The 18,269-nt window shown below is 45.2% G+C and overlaps 1 protein-coding gene across 1 annotated transcript in view; it reads left to right on the forward strand.

Moving 5' to 3' along the window:
* STAB2 (stabilin 2) overlaps nucleotides 1-18,269 on the forward strand; it is a 159,833-nt gene that overhangs the window by 49,696 nt on the left and 91,868 nt on the right. The window contains exons 11-19 of the mRNA XM_007454272.1: nucleotides 1,541-1,623; nucleotides 3,244-3,393; nucleotides 4,658-4,801; nucleotides 5,210-5,266; nucleotides 5,416-5,541; nucleotides 10,713-10,766; nucleotides 11,051-11,131; nucleotides 13,458-13,610; nucleotides 15,682-15,744. Coding sequence (XP_007454334.1) covers nucleotides 1,541-1,623; nucleotides 3,244-3,393; nucleotides 4,658-4,801; nucleotides 5,210-5,266; nucleotides 5,416-5,541; nucleotides 10,713-10,766; nucleotides 11,051-11,131; nucleotides 13,458-13,610; nucleotides 15,682-15,744 — 911 coding nt within the window. The remainder of the gene's footprint in view (nucleotides 1-1,540; nucleotides 1,624-3,243; nucleotides 3,394-4,657; nucleotides 4,802-5,209; nucleotides 5,267-5,415; nucleotides 5,542-10,712; nucleotides 10,767-11,050; nucleotides 11,132-13,457; nucleotides 13,611-15,681; nucleotides 15,745-18,269) is intronic.

Below are 18,269 nucleotides of genomic sequence, written 5' to 3' on the forward strand. Positions count from 1 at the left end.
GACCTTATGGGTCCTCCAGATGGGAAACAATGTTGGCAGGTAGTACTGGGAGGCACTATCCATGCTCCTCAGTGAAGGTGCCATTTGAATGTGGGACAGAGTCTTGATGGTGTGCGACCAACCATCTCACATATCACTGGGTATTTAGCATCCTTGGTCCCCCGACCACTAGCAGTGTATAGTGACACATTCTCTGCCAGCCCCCAGGCAGGGTGACAGCCTAAAACACCCTCCTGCCTTTCCGAACACCCTCTAGATGTCATGACCTCACACTCCCATAAGAATGAAATATAGCTGATCACAGCGTTAGACAAGATTTCCAATAAAACACAAATTTTGCCAGTCGACAGGAAATAAAACACAGGCTTGAGCAATCAACAGAATCCTTAAAATATCAGCATCTAGAACTGACCAGTCACCAAGCATGATTTCCCAGAAAGAGCACGGGCGGAGAAGGAAGTGTTCTGCACTGGTCAGTGCTGTGTTCTCGGTGCAAATAATGTGCCTCCTACACAAATGACCTGCTCTTTGCAGGACACCCCCCAGGGAGTCAGGCATTACTGGCAGACCTCAGGGCTCTCCCGCCTTCCTCTACACACTCTTAGAATATCAGTGAGAGCAGACAAGGGGGACAGTGTCCTTTAGACATTTCCCTGGACAAAGTCCAGTCACCCTGTCACCTGCCCGGTTTATGAGGTGCAGGGCACACTGCCTCCTGTGTGAGAGCACAGAGCCCATCCTGCTGTCCCCGCCTCCCCAGGGGCATGGAACAGGACCAGCTATAAAATTTCTAGAGCCCAGTACAAAATGAAAAGACCAGGGTTCTTTGTTCAAAAAGTATTGAGCATTTCACGATGGCAGTGACAAAGCATTAAACCAAGAATGAGGCGCGCTTTTTTTTTTTTAAGTATTTATGTTTGGCTGTGTTGGGTCTTCGTTGCTGCACACAGGCTTTCTCTAGTTGTGGTGAGCGGGATTCTCATTGCGGTGACTTCTCTTGTTGCGGAGCGCGAGCTCTAGGCACGTGGGCTCAGTAGTTGTGGCACACAGACTTTGTTGCTCCATGGCATGTGGGATCCTCCCGGACCAGGGCTCGATCCCGTGTCCCCCGCATTGGCAGGCAGATTCTTAACCACTGAGCCACCAGGGGAGTCCCAAGAATGAGGCTCTTCTGAGCTGGCCCTGATGGAGCAAGGGCTGCATCTTCACTCACTGAGATGGCAACAGCTCAGAAAGTCAGGCACAGGGGCAGAGCTTGTCCAAGGATGTTGTCACATGACCCTCATGGACCCTCTCATCCCAGGGTATCTTTGAGTCAAGACTGTGGCTACAGGAAAAATCATACAGTTGTGAGGAACACTTGGGGGCCTCACATTCTTAGCTTCCCAGTTCACCTAGGGCCTGCATAATACCAATTAGAATGGAGAAGCTCAGGAGTCAGAGGGTCTAAGTGGACCACAAGGGGCATTGCCTGATTTTACTCCTCATGAGCTACTGACGCATTTGGTGTTTTCTTTCTTTGTGTATTTCAACTCCTAAGACAAAGCCTATGCTTGGCCACTGAGTAACCTGGGACCATTTACCGTGCTGTTGCCGACAGACAAAAGATTAAAAGGATTCAATGTAAGTATTTTAAATAGCCTTGTTTTATAAATAAGGTCTAATGTAAAAAAAAAAAAACCTTTAGTAGACAGTACCCTCTTTATTTAAAGTGGGAAACCCCATTAAAATTAAACCTACTGATGATGAGATGGCAATTTTTTTGTAAAATTCTTTGAGCAAAATAAAGCGTCCTGGGCTTCCCTGGTGGCATAGTGGTTGAGAGTCCGCCTGCCGATGCAGGGGGCACGGGTTTGTGCCCCGGTCCAGGAAGATCCCACGTGCTGTGGAGCGGCTGGGCCTGTGAGCCATGGCCGCTGAGCCTGCGCGTCTGGAGGCTGTGCTCCGCAACGGGAGAGGCCACAACAATGAGAGGCCTGCGTACCGCAAAAAAAATAAATAAATAAATAAAGCGTCCTTACAAATAGTATACAAACAGTAAGTGCACAACTCAATGAACTGTCACAAAGTGCATGTCGATGTATCTTAACAAGACATTTCCAGCTCCCTGCAAGACTCCCCCGATGCCCCCTTCCAGTCATTACCCCTCAAGGGTAATCACTAAGGGTTCTCAACTGTAGTCACTCGATAAATAAGATTTGCATAATGCAAAACTGCTCACTTCCCACAGAAAGAATTAAATTAACATACCAGCTAGGTATTTGTTTCTTTAAAATCATCATAAATGGTAACAGTGGTAGGGGAAACTAGAAGACAATTGTAGTCTTCAATGTGAGCAGCTGCTGTCTCAGATAATGTCACCCAGTGGGAATGAAACCCATAGTGCCCAGTGGAGGTTTCCCATGGTATCGGTGCAACAGTTAGATTTGGTTTAATGTAGGTAATGAACACACTGATTTGCGTGAAATTGGTTTATATTGGTTTATATACGATCACAAAAATATCCAGGATATTTTGTGATCATAATTTGTGCTGCATTCAGTTAACACCCAGCGAGTTTCAGACTCTCTCTTCCTAATATGCCACCACCATTCATCCGTCCAAGACGAATCTGTCATTAATCTTCAGAGATGCACTCACATGTCTCCTGTGGGGAAGGAGAGCTAGTGAATATTGCAGGCATCTGGGCTAGACACTTTGCATGTGGTCTCTTGTTTAATATACAGGTTGAATTTACACAGAGTTGAGAAAAGGTCTCTGAGTGATTGTTGACAATATAATATTGACAAAACATCAGTTTGATCCAAAGGATTTCTAAAATCTTAATTTTGCTCTTCAAAAGCTCCATCGGTCCACTCTACTGGGTCTTTTCACACAATTTCACATTTCATTCCCGGCTGCTTCCTGGGCTCAAGATGACTGACCTGTCAGCACCTGCCAACCACGTTGGTCCTCCTGGCCCCAGCGCTATGCTCTCCCCATGATGTCCGGTTCCCTCCCAGGGCACCCCCCATGGTTTGAGAGCATACCGTGCCTCACCTCCAGATTTCTGCTCCCTTTAGGGCCTGGCTTAGGGCAGCTTATCTCTGGGAAAGTCATCTGTATCTGAAAGAGCCCAAACTCAAGTCAGGGTGAACTAACTTTGATGTTTTTGATGCTAAACAAGTCATAACCTGAATCACAAATCTCATTTTTCCCTTCAAACCACAGTAGAGACTGAAGGAATCAGCTTTCTTTTCTCAGGTAAAAGAGCTTTTGCTGAATAACGAAGCTGCTCAGTACTTTGTGAAACTCCACATAATTGCTGGGCAGATGAGCACCGAGCAAATGAATAATACAGACACATTCTATACTTTGACCGGAAAGTCAGGGGAAATCTTCAGTGATGATAAGGTAGGTGAGGGTCTCTCTGACTTTCACTCCCAGAATGAAGCTGCTCACTGAGTCGATGGCCATAGCCAGCTCTCTCTTGGTGTCCGGGGGTCATGAAAGTTTCCAAAGAACTTCTTTCCTTGTTCCTTATTTGTCAGAGCACTTCCCGACACAGGAAAGAAATGGAGAACAACACTGGAAAGGGTCAGGTGGGAGAGGGGTGGACTGTTACAGGAAAGGAATTGTAAAATGATTTTGCTCTGGTCTGAATTAGTTTTCAAGGCAACCATCATTCAACTGCCAGCAGGAAGGAGAAATTTACAGTAAACCTTTTTCCTGGAAGCATCAGCAGAAAGCCAGATCAGCATTTGTCTTACGAAAGGAAATGGATTGTTTGTTTTAGATTGCCAGGGCTTATCCATTCTGTCCAACTCAACATTGCATCTCTCCTAATGCCATTAATTCCGTTTTGTTTTTAAAATATCTTCCTCCTCTTTCACAAATAACTCTTTTTGTGATTTTACTGAGCTGAAGGGCACGTGGTCAGTCAACAGAGAGTTTGTGTGGGGGGAGGGGTTATGACCTATCCTGTTGCGTTTCACAAAATATCAATAGTTGATAGATTAGTGAGCGCTTACTACATGCAAGGTACTGGGGTAAATCTGGATTTGTGTTACATAAGGCTCACAACAGCCCTGTGAAGTCTTTTCCAATGGGAAAACTGAGAGGTCACACAGTAAGGGCCAGAGCCACGATTCAAAAGCAGGTCTGCCTGACCCCAAAGCCTGAATCCTTCACCAGTGGGTTGTACTGTGTGTGTGTGAGGATGGATGGATGGATGGATGGACGGACGGACAGACAGAGGAAGATGTGGTTTCCTTTCTCACAAGGACATGCATTCATTCCTTTATTCATTCAACAAATATGTTTTATTGTGTGCCTCTTCTGTCCAAAACACTAAAGTAGGCAGTGAATTTACGATAAATTGAATAGTTCGGGGCCTTTTTGTAGCTTGCCGTCTATGGTGGGAAGACTATAATGCCTTATTCTGATTTAGCAATCACTGGTAGTCAGAAGTGATTCCATATGTTATCTCATTTGATCTTAATGAAAGACCTGTGAACTCAACTGAGCAGAAACCATCATTCCCATTTTGGGGATAAGTAACTCATCCAAGATCGCACAGCCAATAAATGGCAGAACCCAAGGATTTAAGACTTCTTCTAATCCAGTGCTCGATTTTTCAAGGGCACACATTAATTTTTATTTTTCCTTGGTGTTTTAGGACAGTCACCTGAAGCTTAAACTCTATGGAGGCAAAAAGAAGGTAAAAATTTTACAAGGGAACATAATTGCTTCCAATGGGCTCCTGCACATCCTCGACAGAGCCATGGACAAGGTGGCGCCCACGTTTGAGAGCAATATTGAGGTGAGATATTTCAGGTAAAAGTGACGTCACCTCAAATCCATCTCCCTTTGCTCCCTGGAGAGTCACTCCCAAAAAGAAAATGAATGCCAGCACTATGTGCTTGTACTAGGACCCCAACCATGGGGAAAACGGGACAATTTCTGTTTTTAGTAGAATTCTGGGCACCTCTGAGAGAGAAAGAAAGGCATATAGTAAGTGTAGGAAAGATGTTGATTTTGTGACCTTTTTCATAGTCACACCTGACAACTCAGACCAGCTGTCGTGAAAATTTACCCCTTGTGCTTTATGCAGGAGATCCACACTTACATGTAAACTCTGTCATCAGTCTTTTCATGTTAGAGCATCTAAATATTTCCTAAACCACCTTATTTTTTTTCACTGAATTTTAAGCAAGATGTCTCTTTTTAGCAAACCATAATGACAATGCTACAACCAAGATACAGCAAGTTCAGATCTTTGTTAGAGGTATGTACTTTTCGTGAATTTCTAGAAAGTGTTTTATGTCCAGTCCTTTGTAAAATTAGCAGGGGGTATCAATTATAAATACTTGCTGGGGAATTCAGATATTTATCTGAGATAGGTTGCAGATAGAAATTTTCATTTCTCAAATGCAGGAAACCGGTGTGGGACATGTCTTAGATGAGGATGGGATTGGTGGACCATATACCGTCTTTGTTCCAAGTGATGAAGCATTGAATAACATGAAAGATGGCACGCTCGATTATCTCCTTTCTTCAGAGGTATTGTATCCTACTGACTCTAATGGTGTCATGTCAGGATCACTGCTTCAGTCTCTGTCCATAGAGGCTTTTTCTAAATTAAGGATGACAAATAAGTAGCACATGTATCACCATATACCCTTCTGCAAAACAAAGGCAGACATCATTAATCAATCAGAGTACTCTGGAGCTAAGCCTAGATGTGGCTACAATCTCCTCAGTAGAGTTCCAAGCAGCTAAAAGACCAGTTGATCAGGCTGGGCACAGGAAATAGAATCTATTTGCAACCCCAGCTCTGAATGGTTGGTTTGATTTGTCCTGGCTCTTTTAATATTTCTTAATAGCAAAATCATAATTTTAAGTTCCTTACAACTCTAAAATCATCTAGAAAATGAAGCCTAATATAGGGCATTCTGGGCCAGGTCTAGGCTAAACTTAAAAGGAATAAATGTTATTTTTAGGGGCTCCCGACTCTCCTTTCTGTTTTCAGTTCTCTCCACAATAACCGTCTCCTTATACACCACAAACCTTCAATTCTCTCACGTCCTTCTCAAGAAAGGAGATTTTTGGGCTTCCCTGGTGGCGCAGTGCTTGAGAGTCCGCCTGCCGATGCGGGAGACGCGGGTTCGTGCCCCGTTTCGGGAAGATCCCACATGCCGCGGAGCGGCTGGGCCCGTGAGCCATGGCCACTGAGCCTGCGCGTCCGGAGCCTGTGCTCCGCAAATGGGAGAGGCCACGACAGTGAGAGGCCCGCATAACGCAAGAAAAAAAATAAATAAATAAATAAACCAAACAAAAAAACGCCCAAAAAACAAAAAGCCACCATCACTCCAAGCCAGTCTTAGGGTATAAATGACTGATACCATTTAAAGTGTTTCCTCTTCCAGAAATATCAACCTTAAACTGAAAAGAAGGTTAGCTAATTATGGAATTTTTTTCATTAGAATGTCAAATAGTGGAATTACAGGAAGGACCACAGGCTTTCTTTCTGTACCCTGAGGCCTTGCTACCATCTTGGCAATCAATGGGGCAAAACTACCTATGACCTCATATAGATCAGGGTTGACTATATAGAATGAGGGGGTCTGAATCTTTTAGAGTAGTGATCCCCAAACTTTAGTATGCTTAAGAATTACCTATGGAGCTTGTTAAATAAGCTGATTCCAGAAGCTCACCTCAAGCGTTCTGATATCATGGCAGTGGAATGAGGCCCAGAAATAGACATTTTGGTAAGCACCAACTTTCTAACTCAGGTATCCCAGGTCACACTGGTTTTTTTTGTTGTGTTTTTGTTTTGGTTTTTTTTTTTTTTTTGCGGTACTCGGGCCTCTCACTGTTGTGGCCTCTCCCGTTGCGGAGCACAGGCTCCAGACACGCAGGCTCAGCGGCCATGGCTCACGGGCCCAGCCGCTCCGTGGCACGTGGGATCCCCCCGGGCCGGGGCACGAAGCCGCGTCCCCTGCATCGGCAGGCGGACTCTCAACCACTGCGCCACCAGGGAAGCCCCACACTGTTTTTTGGCAGTCAGAAACTTGTTGCCTGAATGATGTAGAGGCTCACATTCCCTTTCTGGGATACTTTCAGGCACCTACAGGATATCTTGCATTCAGAATACTTTGGATTAAAAAAAATAGGTATCAAGGAGCTAAGTCAGAAGGTAATCTCTTACATTACAAACATGTTAAACGTATTGATATGTGAAGACTTGCTGCAGGTTTCCATTTAAAAAGTCACATTTCCCAGTGCCTTTAAACTAGGGTGTTATTTTAAAAATATGATTCACACTCAAGTTTCCTGAGACCTAGCTATTACAGGAAAACTAACATTCTTCTCTTTCGAACTCACATTCATATTTAATTTTAAATCCAAGAAGTAATCATTTCTCCCCTGGGAAGGTATTAAACTTCTGAGATTATATGGCTTCTCTGAATGCATAGTTTCTAATTTGATACAGATATTTTGAATAATAATAAAGGAGTTCTCAGACACCTAATCGGGTACATGTAAAATTAAAACAAAGCCTTTAGACTAGGATAGAAAAGATCAGCCTCCCTGCTTTTCTGTCAAGTACCTTGGCTCAGGAAGCTCTTCTCTTTCTCCTTGTAGCTCCTTCCAGTGGTGACTGGAGCTGCTTTACTCAGGCTCTGGAGAGTAGATTATGTCTCTTCCCGTTCAGTGAGATCTCATCGGTAGCTTGAAATCAGCCTCTGGTAGGAATATTGACACCATGGAAATTGGCCAACACTATAAATCAGGGCTTATTTTCTTCCCCGTAGAAGGGATTTACCAGCACACCATTGCCCCTGGCTCTCAATCTCATTTCTCTCAAAGGCAGTATCTTTCTGCTCGCAAAGAATATAAAACCTCAAGTCTCTTTATCCTGAGTCTAAAACAGTTTTTCCACTTCAACTTCTAGGTGAGGAATAGAACAATCATTTCTACCAGTTTCTCTGGTCCAGAGTCAGTGTGGGTTAAAATTATTCAACCTATGGGAAGCTCCTTCTCTCTCCACCCCTCCTAAGAGCATCCTTTAGCTTTATCTTCAGGGAGGAACCTCAGCTGGAGACAAGAAGATCCACATCAGTTATGTGCCAATGAAATGGAAAAAAAAAATGATTTCATTAGAAGAATACTTTCTAATTCTGCTTTGGGAATGCATCGTTTCCTTTCCAGTGTATCTTTCTGCTTCTCTCTGAAGCAAAATTTCAGTTCTGAACCATCCCATCCCTGCAGAGACCATGGCTATCAATCACAAGCCCCAGCTTATGACTTCATCTAGACAGAAATAAGAGCAGAGGGAGCAAGAGACCAGCCCTTGCCAATTCACAAAACCTTGCAAGCTAAATGGGACAAAAAGAGGTGAATTTACAGAGTTCAAAGTCATAGTCACAATTTGGTAGAAAAACTTTCCCTTTCTATCTCTGGCACCAAAAGGCTTGGTTTTTGTTGCTGTTGTTCGTTTTCATCTAAAACAGCAAGTAGGAAATGAATGTCCTCATAAAGGAAAGAATGCACTGCACCAAAAGGCTCTCCAGCGACAGCACCTGAAAGCACATCCTGTCGACCTGAGCCTCACTGGAGTAAACTCTATCTGAATGATATGGCCCCCAGCCAGATAAGGTGGCAGGCACACACGGTGGCACAGTGATGCTGGTCAATTCCTTTGTCCCTTTCATTCTCCTGTTTCTTGTAAAAAGGATCCAACGCCAGTTAATTCTTGAGGCTTTAGAAGTGGTTTATCCAGTTTATAAGGTCTTTCTATAGAATTAGAGGGTGGAAGGGGTCCATACAAACCCTGTTGTTTTGCAGACTAGAGGTGCTGAGTGGCTTGCTCAAGGTCACACAGAAGCAGAACCACAATTAAACTCAGGTTCTTGAGGTCCAGTTCAATGCCCTTCTCAGGACTCGTCCCCTCCTCATTTTAACTTATTGGCACAAATGTTTATGTAGGTCCTGTCATGTGCCCTATACTATGCTGGCTGGGGACACAGTAACAGACCCAGTCCCTGCCCTCTGGGAGTTTGCAGTCTACTTTTGTCTGATATTTTCCAGCGGTCCCCACTTTTTCCCACCCTTTCTGCCACTTAGCATCCAAACATGTAATGGCATTCCTTCTGCCTGCAAGTCCTCACTTCTGGGTACCATAAAGTAGCTGTAAAGGGAAGTTAAGACACAGAGGCTAAGTGATTTGCTCCGAGTCTCATAGTAACAGAACCAGAGCTACAGAAACCATCACTTCCAGGGCCGGCCAACTGGTGGTCAACTTCAACATTCTTATTGGTAACCCTGCCCTGCACATAATGCTATTGATGTTTAGATACGGTGGCCTGACGAGTGTCCACACCAGGACACTTTTGAGAGTGAATGGGGCTGCCAGGATGATAGGTATAAAAGCCAGGGTTGTACTAGACAAACCAGGATGTGTGGTCACTCTACTTACAGGTAGTTCCCCTGGCATAGGGGCCAAGGGGGAATGCAGAGAGGGGTCTGAGTGAATGGAACTCAGGTTCGGCAGGGCTTTCTCTCCACCTGGGACCTCATGCTGTTGGAACACGTCCCTAGCATGGTCAGCCTCTTGGAGGTTATGATGATCTTGATTTGTATTCCTTCACCTTTCCAAGATAGAGTAACCGTGGCAGTGCCACTGAAGCAGAATTCAGCACTTCGAAGCTTGTAACCCCAGCTCTGATTCAGCCGGGGGATTACAGACATACCACAGCCGACCGCCGCTGCTGCTGCCTTTTTCTACCAGAGAGAGCAGCCCTGTGTTCCTCAATTCCATGCAGTGTCTCCAGGGCACCCGTATGGGGACTGTTCATCCTGCTTAGAGTCCCAAGACTCTTTTTTTTTCTCCACTGCTGCTCCTGTTTCCTGAAGCATGAGAAACCCTCGAAAGGGCCTTGATGGCGAGATGAACATGTACCATGAGAACACAGAAGGAGAAAGAGCCCTGGCCAGATATTGCTAACAAGGACTGAATGTTCCTAAATAACCAGTACATGGTCTAACAAGCACACGGCTGTTTAGAGAGAGTGAAACGGGATCATGAACTGAGGCTGTCTTAGAAAACCTGGAATGTAGCCTTAGACACGGAGAGAGGTGATGGAGCAAAGGGGACTGAGAGCTTGAGTTACTTCTTCGGCTTGTATCCTAAGTTAGCTTTGTGACCTTGGACATGGCTTTAAAACTCAGTGTTCTCACACATGTAATGAGTCAATAGTATCCCCACCTCACAGGGCTGTTGGGAGGCTTAAATGAGATGTGCATATAATGTTTTCAGAATAGCCCCTGCCATAAAGTAAAAATTTGAGGGCTTCCCTGGTGGCGCAGTGGTTGAGAGTCCGCCTGCCGATGCAGGGGACGCGGGTTCGTGCCCCGGTCCGGGAAGATCCCACATGCCGCAGAGCGGCTGGGCCCGTGAGCCATGGCCACTGGACCTGCGTGTCCGGAGCCTGTGCTCCGCAACGGGAGAGGCCACAACAGTGAGAGGCCCGCGTACCGCAAAAAAAAAATTGGTGAATGTTAGCTGTTTGGGGGATGGGGCTGTTCTCACCCTGGACTTCCCAGTAGAGAGATTATGGGTCATTTGTTTTTCTTGACCAAGTGTCCAAAGTCATTTGAGGAAGTTTGAACAAGAGAGGGAAATCTGTGTTTTCCTCAGTGACTAAAGAAGTATTTTGATTCCATTGCAGGGATCTCGGAAGCTTCTGGAACTTGTCAGATACCATGTTGTCCCTTTTACTCAGGTCAGCCCCACTTTTCTGTGGTATTTTTTCCTCGCTTTCAAGATATCTGACCTTAAATTCCAATATTTTAGTGCTAGAGAACGTGTGACGGTTGTTCTTTATCTGGTGCTCTGAGCACACGCTGAGCAGTGAATAATGAGCCTGTCATCAAAGAAATCTTCCAAGCCACCAAAACTCATGACCTCAAAGCTCCTGTCACTTATTTCATAAGCTTTCAAGCTATTTTTTCCAGCGAGGATTTGGGTGCCGCTCTCAATGTCTCTATTGTTCTCTTGTTCTTGCAGCTAGAAGTGGCTGCCCTCATTTCGACCCCTCACATTAGGAGCATGGCCAACCAGATCATACGGTTTAACACAACCGACAACGTAGGTGAAAACTCTACTGCTGACGTCATTGCTCAAATGCATTTTTCTCTGCTTATGATTGTTCATTGGGTTATCCTACCTCGACACTAATTCACTAAGAGGCTTCAACTCTTTATGATTATTTCATTCATTTGTTATGTCTTTCAGCAAATACCTGCTGAGCAACTCCATGTGTGAGTCTGAGCTAGAAGCCAAGAATAAAGCCGTGAAAAAAACAGACTTACATCCCAGCAAGGAAAACAGCTTTAAGCAACTAATTAGTGACCAGTTAATTATTTAATTACAGTTATAAACAGGGGCCCCAAGGGGAAGTTAAGAGGGCTGTGGGAGCTCACAGCAGAAGGAGACCAAGCAGATCTGGGAATCTAGAAGTCCTCAGTCAGGAGATGATGCTTTGGCCAAGCTTTAAAGGATGAGTAATGTGAACTTGGGCAGAGATGAGTAGAAGAGAGTTCCAGGCAGAAGGGAGAACAGGTGCAAAGGCCCTGAGGTGGGAGGGAACATGATTTATATAAGAAACTCAAACTTTGAGTTCATGTAATAAACTCAAAGTATTATTCTGCTAACTTCTCAGGGTTGTAATATCAGCAGAAATATGGCAGCATAGAGATTATGTCTCCTGTTGATTCACTTTGGATTGTGGTGATGCTGCCCTGTCATCCTTTCAGCAGGTTCCTGTTTGTTTTGGTTTTATTTGTTTGTTTTGTTTTGTTTTTCTGGCCAAGCTGCACAGCTTGTGGGATCTTAGTTCCCCAACCAGGGATTGAACCCAGGCCCACGGCCATGAAAGCACTGAGTCCTGACCACTGGACTACCAGGGAATTCTCTCAGCAAGTTTCTGTTGAGTGCCTCAGATGTGTCAGACACCATTCTAGGCCCTCAAGGTTGGACCAGTAAGCAAACAGATAAAAGTCCCTGGTTGCGTGGAACTTTCGTTCTAGTACATAGGACAATATAGATAATAAGTGAGTTAAATATATCATATATCAGAGAGTGGTATGTGCTGAGGCAAAAAAAAACAGCAAAGCAAGGATGGGAACTAGAAAGTGGGAGTGGGGCTGATGTTTTAGATAAAGTGTCTGAGAAATCCTCACTGAGAGGAAAATATGTGAGCATAAGACCTGACGGAAATGAAGGAACAGGCAGTGTGACTAGCTGGGGAAAGAGCATTCCAGAGACAGGAAACAGAAAGTGCAAAGGTGCGAAGCAAGGTGCGTGCTGATCGGGTTGAGGAACAGCACGGTCCTCGGGGCCAGAACAGAGGCAGGAAAGGAGAGGTGGGAGGAGGACGAGGCGGCGGGAGGGAGGGGAGGTGGGGTCGGGCCACACGTGGCCTAAGCACTTGGGGCCCGGATGCGCGTTCTTACCTTGAATGAGCTAAAAAGCCAATAGGGGATTTTGAGCAGTGGAATGACGCGATCAGACATACGTTTTGGGAGACTGGTTGGGACGTGAATGTAATAACTCAGAGAAGGATGATGGCGACTAGTGGGGAGACAGGCCAAGGTGTGAGGTAGGCTCAAGGAGTATTGTACAACACGGGGCATGGAGCCAGTATTTTCTAATAACTGTAAATGGAAAGGAACCTTTAGAAATGGTGTAAAAAAAAATTTTAACATTTAAAAAAAAAAAGAATGATGGTGACTCAGAGCAGGGTAGTAGCAGAGACGTGGTTAGAAGTGGTTGAATTCTGAAGGTATTTTGAAAGGCAGACCAGCAGAAGGTGCTGATGGATTGGATGGGGGATGAGGAAGGAGGAAGCCAAAGATGACTCCTGAGCTTCTGACTGGAGCCACCAGAAGGATGGTGCTGCCATTAATATTGCTGGGGGAGCAGATTTGGGAGGAAAGTAGAGATCAGAATTCTTTGCTGATTTGTTCATTTTCTGCTCTCTCGCCTAGAGCATAAGCAGGAACTTGTCTGGACTTGTTCCCTGATATCTCCCCGGACCCTAAAGCAGAGTCTAGTATAAGGCCACTAAATGTATCTGAATGAACGGATCCCCATTTCACCACAGGGGTGAAACCGTTTGCCCAAGGTCTCATAGCAAACATATGGCAGAGCTGGAATAGTTATGCCTCTTCCCCAGTCCGGCACCGCAAGGACCATATCCGCAAGGACATCCTTGCTTGGAGTCAGTCAAGAATTCATTCAAGAGATTCATCTTTCCCTGTCAGCCAAGCCCTTCTAATCACAATCTTGCACTCAGTGGAACGTTAAGTGAAGTTGAAGCCTCTTTCGAGAGGTCGCCACCATTCAGCTCTGCCTGGGGACCTCTGGCGCTCCTCAGTACAGAAGGATGAAAGATGCCGTTGCTTCCTTCTAGGGACAGATTCTGGCAAATGATGTGGCAATGGAAGAAATGGAGGTCATTGCCAAAAACGGCCAGATTTACACACTGACTGGAGTCCTCATTCCTCCCTCCATCATCCCAATCCTGCCCCACCGATGTGATGAAACAAAGAGAGAGATGAAACTGGTAAGAAAACTAGGAAGCTCAACGAGGACCCTAAACAGCCCCACAGAGCAGACCGTTCTCTCCTCACAATTCTGAGGGAGCTGACAAGGATAGGTTCACACTTGAGCCTCGTTCGAAAGGCCTTTCCGACTTTGTGAAGAGGCAGGAGGGTCTGAGGTCGTATCTCATCAAACGTGAACCAAAGTTCCTGGGGGAATTTCCAAACTGATAGTTGCTACCCTGGTATATTCGTTTTCTAGAGCTGTCATAACAAGTTACCGCAGACTAAGTGGCTTAAAGCGACAAAAATGTATTCTCTGGCAGTTCTGGAAGCCAGAAGTCCAAAATCAAGGTTTCCTGTTTCCACTGCAACTTTTTGGCTCAGCTGGTTTTAATCAGAGCAACTAAATTTCAACAAGATTTTGAACAACCAGGAACAGAGCAACCCTGCAACAAGGCAGGGAGTTAGGGCTGCCCTTGTCCTCCAGACTTCCTTCCCTGAATTTGAATGGCAGCTGCTCGGGGAGCGGGGTTGGGGGGAGCTCTGAACAAGTCTAATTATTGACTCCTGTTGAGTCTTTTCTGAAGGTCGTTCAAGAGCTTGTTCTCTGTCTCCCCAAAGAGAAGAGTTAAGATGTGGGTTTGAGCCACAGCCTAAAGAATTTTGGTTAAATAAGGAGGGCTTCCCAATAGCTGCCTTAGGCTGAGGTCTTTTTTACTATTTTCTCTGGGTTTAAAGTCAAATCGGTCTGCTCTGTGTGGTTTAGGGTGGTTTCCATTAGGTCTATTAAAAGTACAAATGGGGCTTCCCTGGTGGCGCAGTGGTTGAGAGTCCGCCTGTCGATGCAGGGGACACGGGTTCGTGCCCTGGTCCGGGAGGATCCCACACGCCGCGGAGCGGCTGGGCCCGGTTGAAGGCTGCTATCTTATCCTCTTACTAATGTGTGAGGGGAAATAAAATTCAATGTATTGCTGAGTTGTGAATGAAGGTGCTATAGTACAGATATGAAAAAAAAAAAAAAAAAAAAAAAAAAAAGGACAAATGTATTCTCTGGAAAGTATTGAGAACTAGAAAACAGTAGAAGCAGGTGGTCTCTTCTAGAAGTCTCAGTTTTCAGCAGGCTGAACCCATAGCTGCCTTTGGGCATGTATGTTTGAATCTTAGAGGCTTCATTAATAAGTCTCTGTACTAGTTAGGGTCCCTGCAGGAAGCAGAATTTATGCCAAGGGCTCAAATTAAGAGACTTTAATGACGAAGCTGCTACAGAGGGGTGGGCAGGGCTGAGGAAGCAAACACATGATGCCGGGGCATCCAGGGAGAAGCTCTGGCAGGAAACCATTACCACCAGAGAGTCAGTGGTGGGGAGGGGGTGGAGTTACCTGAACCCGTGAGAGTGGGGAGAATGGAAGAAGAGGTATCCATCAGCAGCTGTAGGAACGGAGCTCGAGCAGAGAGGGAGCAGGAAAGAAATACCCTGACCTCGTTCTCCCCCTACCCACCAATATACTGCTGGCACCTCACCGAGACCAGTTGGGAACTGGCAAGGGGCCCCAAGAGACCATCCTTCAAGGTTTACCTGCTGGAGCACAGAACACAGTAGAAAAGGTCAGAGAATGGATCTGGAGAGATTTGGAGGCACACACCCCTTTTCTTCCTCCTGAATTCAGAACCAATGGAGGAGGAAGCCCAGGAGACTGAAAGGCAGAGTCAGTGTTCAGCCTCGTTACTGCTAAGCTAACTGGAGAACAGGGACTTGAGTGTGTGGCCACTGCTATTACTACATCCCTGGCACAGGTGGGCAACTGCAGTGTCCCCTCAGTGGCAGGTGCCTCTCTACACGGCCGAGGGTCGACCAGAAGCCTGAGGCCTGTCGGACCCTGAAAGAGGATGAGGAAGGGGCTGCTCTGAGCAGGCCCACCTCCTTCTCCCAAATCCCTTCTCTCTGGTGAGGAGGCAGTAGGGGTGGGGAGAGAGGCCAAGAGTGGTACGCTAGTGGGACCCCTTCACAGGGAGGATGCATGAGGCCAGACACGTGGCCTGCCCCTCCCTCTTACAGACACGCCCGTACTGACCTGCAGTCTTTCCTTCCAGGGCACTTGTGTGAGCTGTTCCCTGGTGTATTGGAGCAAATGCCCTGCCGACTCTGAGCCCACAGTGAGTGTGACAGCTTCAGGGAAGCACACATCACCCAAGCAACCCCGCTGGTGTGGTTTCTCATCCTTTCCATCTTCCCCTCTTAAAAGATATTCATTCCAACTGGGATGACCTAAGGTTAGCTCTTAGCCTACTATATCTGGGGGGATGGTAGAAAGACAGCCCACAGATCTGTGTTTGAGTCCTTGCTCATTTATCCAAGGTAAGTTGCTTCACATATTTACTCTAATTTTCTTATCTGCAAATGGTAATAATAATAACAACAACAACAGTAGCAGCAGCAGCATTAGCACAGATAAAACTCCAAGTGCGATGCCTGAATCAAATAGCCACTCAGTAAATGTTCCCTCTCTACTTGCCCTGTGAAATAAAACCCAGCAGTGTTTGCATAAGAGAGGCAAAGCTCTACCCTCACCCTCTTGCGGTCTCTGGCTGGGCCTGAGAATTAAGTTGACATAAGACAAATTAACAGGAGAAAAGCACAGGTTTTTACACACACATAAGAGCTTCCATAGGAGAATGAAGACCTGGAGAAACAGCAAAACCCAAGTGTTTATATAGTATGTTGAGCAAAGACAGGTAACTGTGGAAAAGTAACTAAAATGTGAAATATATTTCACAATATATACCTACATCAAATCATTATTACTATGTTGTACATCTTAAACTTATACAAGTTTTTTTGTTTTTTGTTTTTGTATCTGCTATTTTTTAAGTACCTTTAGCACAAAATAATCCATATGCCAAAGTGGCACATTTGGGTGTGGCATGTTCTGCTACCCTTCATTTGTATCTGCTCTTCCCAAGCATCATTCTGGAGAGAAATACAAGAAATATCAAGAAAAATGACTCTAGGACCATCAAAACCTTGTCAAGCTTGATAGAATTCTGCACACATCTATTGGGGATTATAGATCTGGTTCAGGGAGCATAGAGATGAATAAGATATTGCTTTGTTTTGTTTTGGTCTTGAGAAGCTCTAATCTAAAAAGGAAAACAGATGATTTTTCTTGGCATAATTTATATGCCAAGTAAATACTCTACTGGTAGCAAAAGCAACGTGTTCTAAGGTAAAATTGGTGATAGAAATTCCTGCCTCTAAGTTCATCCTAAGAAAGAACTTCCCAACCAGCCAGTTCATTCCTCACTGGAATAGATTGCTATTATAAAGAAGGTGATGAGTTTTTTTTAAACACCATCCTATTGTGGAGCATTTCATAAAGAAAAACATTAAAATTAAATAGGCACAGGTGTTCAGATATTTATTTTGCTCAGTGAAGCCATCACCCCTGAGTCCTGCAGGATGCTGTCAACCAGGGAATATGGACAGGGAGAAGGGAAGAGGAAACTGTGGTGACTGGCATCCCAGTGAGTGCTGTGTGCCAGACATTGTTCTAAGTGCATCGTGCAGCAAACCTATGAGGGGGGCACATTATAACCAGAGTGTAACCTGGGAACTAAGGCGAGGAAACATAAAAGCCCTCCCACAAGGTCACACAGCTGGTACACGCAGACCATGATCCTACATTGCCTCAGCCCAAAGAAGGAGGGAGAGAGGAAAGGAAAAAATGAGACACATGAGTCAGAGCCAATAGAACCCCTAAACGGCCCCTCCCATGCTCCCATGGTCTATACTTGGCTAATTATCCTGACAGCCAACAGGGGGGTTGAATAGTCCTTCCTCATCGACCTCAGAATTCCTTTAGACATTTAAGATTTTAGGATTTTACTGCCCATGGTTTTCACTGCTCTCTTCTTAAGTAGGAGCCTAAGATGAAGGAGTACCTCCATATCAATTTTTATCTAACATGAAATTTGAGCCATGGACTAAATGCTCAGCACAAAACTTGACATCAGCATTTTTGTCCTATTTCACAGATTAGGCAGCTGCGGCTCACAATACAGCATGACTTGCCTCTGAGATCCTAAAGTTAGTAGGTGGTAAGATCCATTCTCTCGACCTGCCACTTACTATCAGTGTTCTTAAGAAAAAGGATTTAACCTGTCCGGGCCTCAGTTTCCTCATCTATAAAAAAGGGATGAGAAATACCCACATGGAGTTGAAGATTGATGACCTCATACAGGCAATGTGTCTGATCCTAGTAGGTTCTCAATAAATGGTAGTTCTCCATAATTCTGAGTGGGTATCAGAGGTTAGAGAATAGAAAGAAATCTGCCCCTATACCCCACAATTCCTAAGAGGAAAACTCAGACTCTCACTATTTTTTTGGTGGATCTTTGTACAAATTAGGAGGAAAATCTCTAATTGCTCCAAAATTTCTATATAGGAAGTGGTTAGGGATGGTTATTAATTGGAAGAGGAGGCTAAGCCACATCCTGGATGCACAGGAACATGTTCCCTGATTGATTAACAATGTCTTCCAGGGCATGAGAAGGGACGGAAAGGTACATATGCCCTGCGTCGTGCAAACCCTGGCCTGTATTCTTCCAACAAGGAAACAGAGGCTTAACAGGGTGGCAGCCCTGCCTGGGCCCTGTGTGTGCTGTGTGCTCTAGCACTCTTT

Source organism: Lipotes vexillifer, unplaced genomic scaffold (assembly GCF_000442215.2).
Source record: "Lipotes vexillifer unplaced genomic scaffold, Lipotes_vexillifer_v1.1 scaffold492, whole genome shotgun sequence".
NCBI classification, from domain to species: Eukaryota; Metazoa; Chordata; class Mammalia; order Artiodactyla; family Lipotidae; genus Lipotes; species Lipotes vexillifer.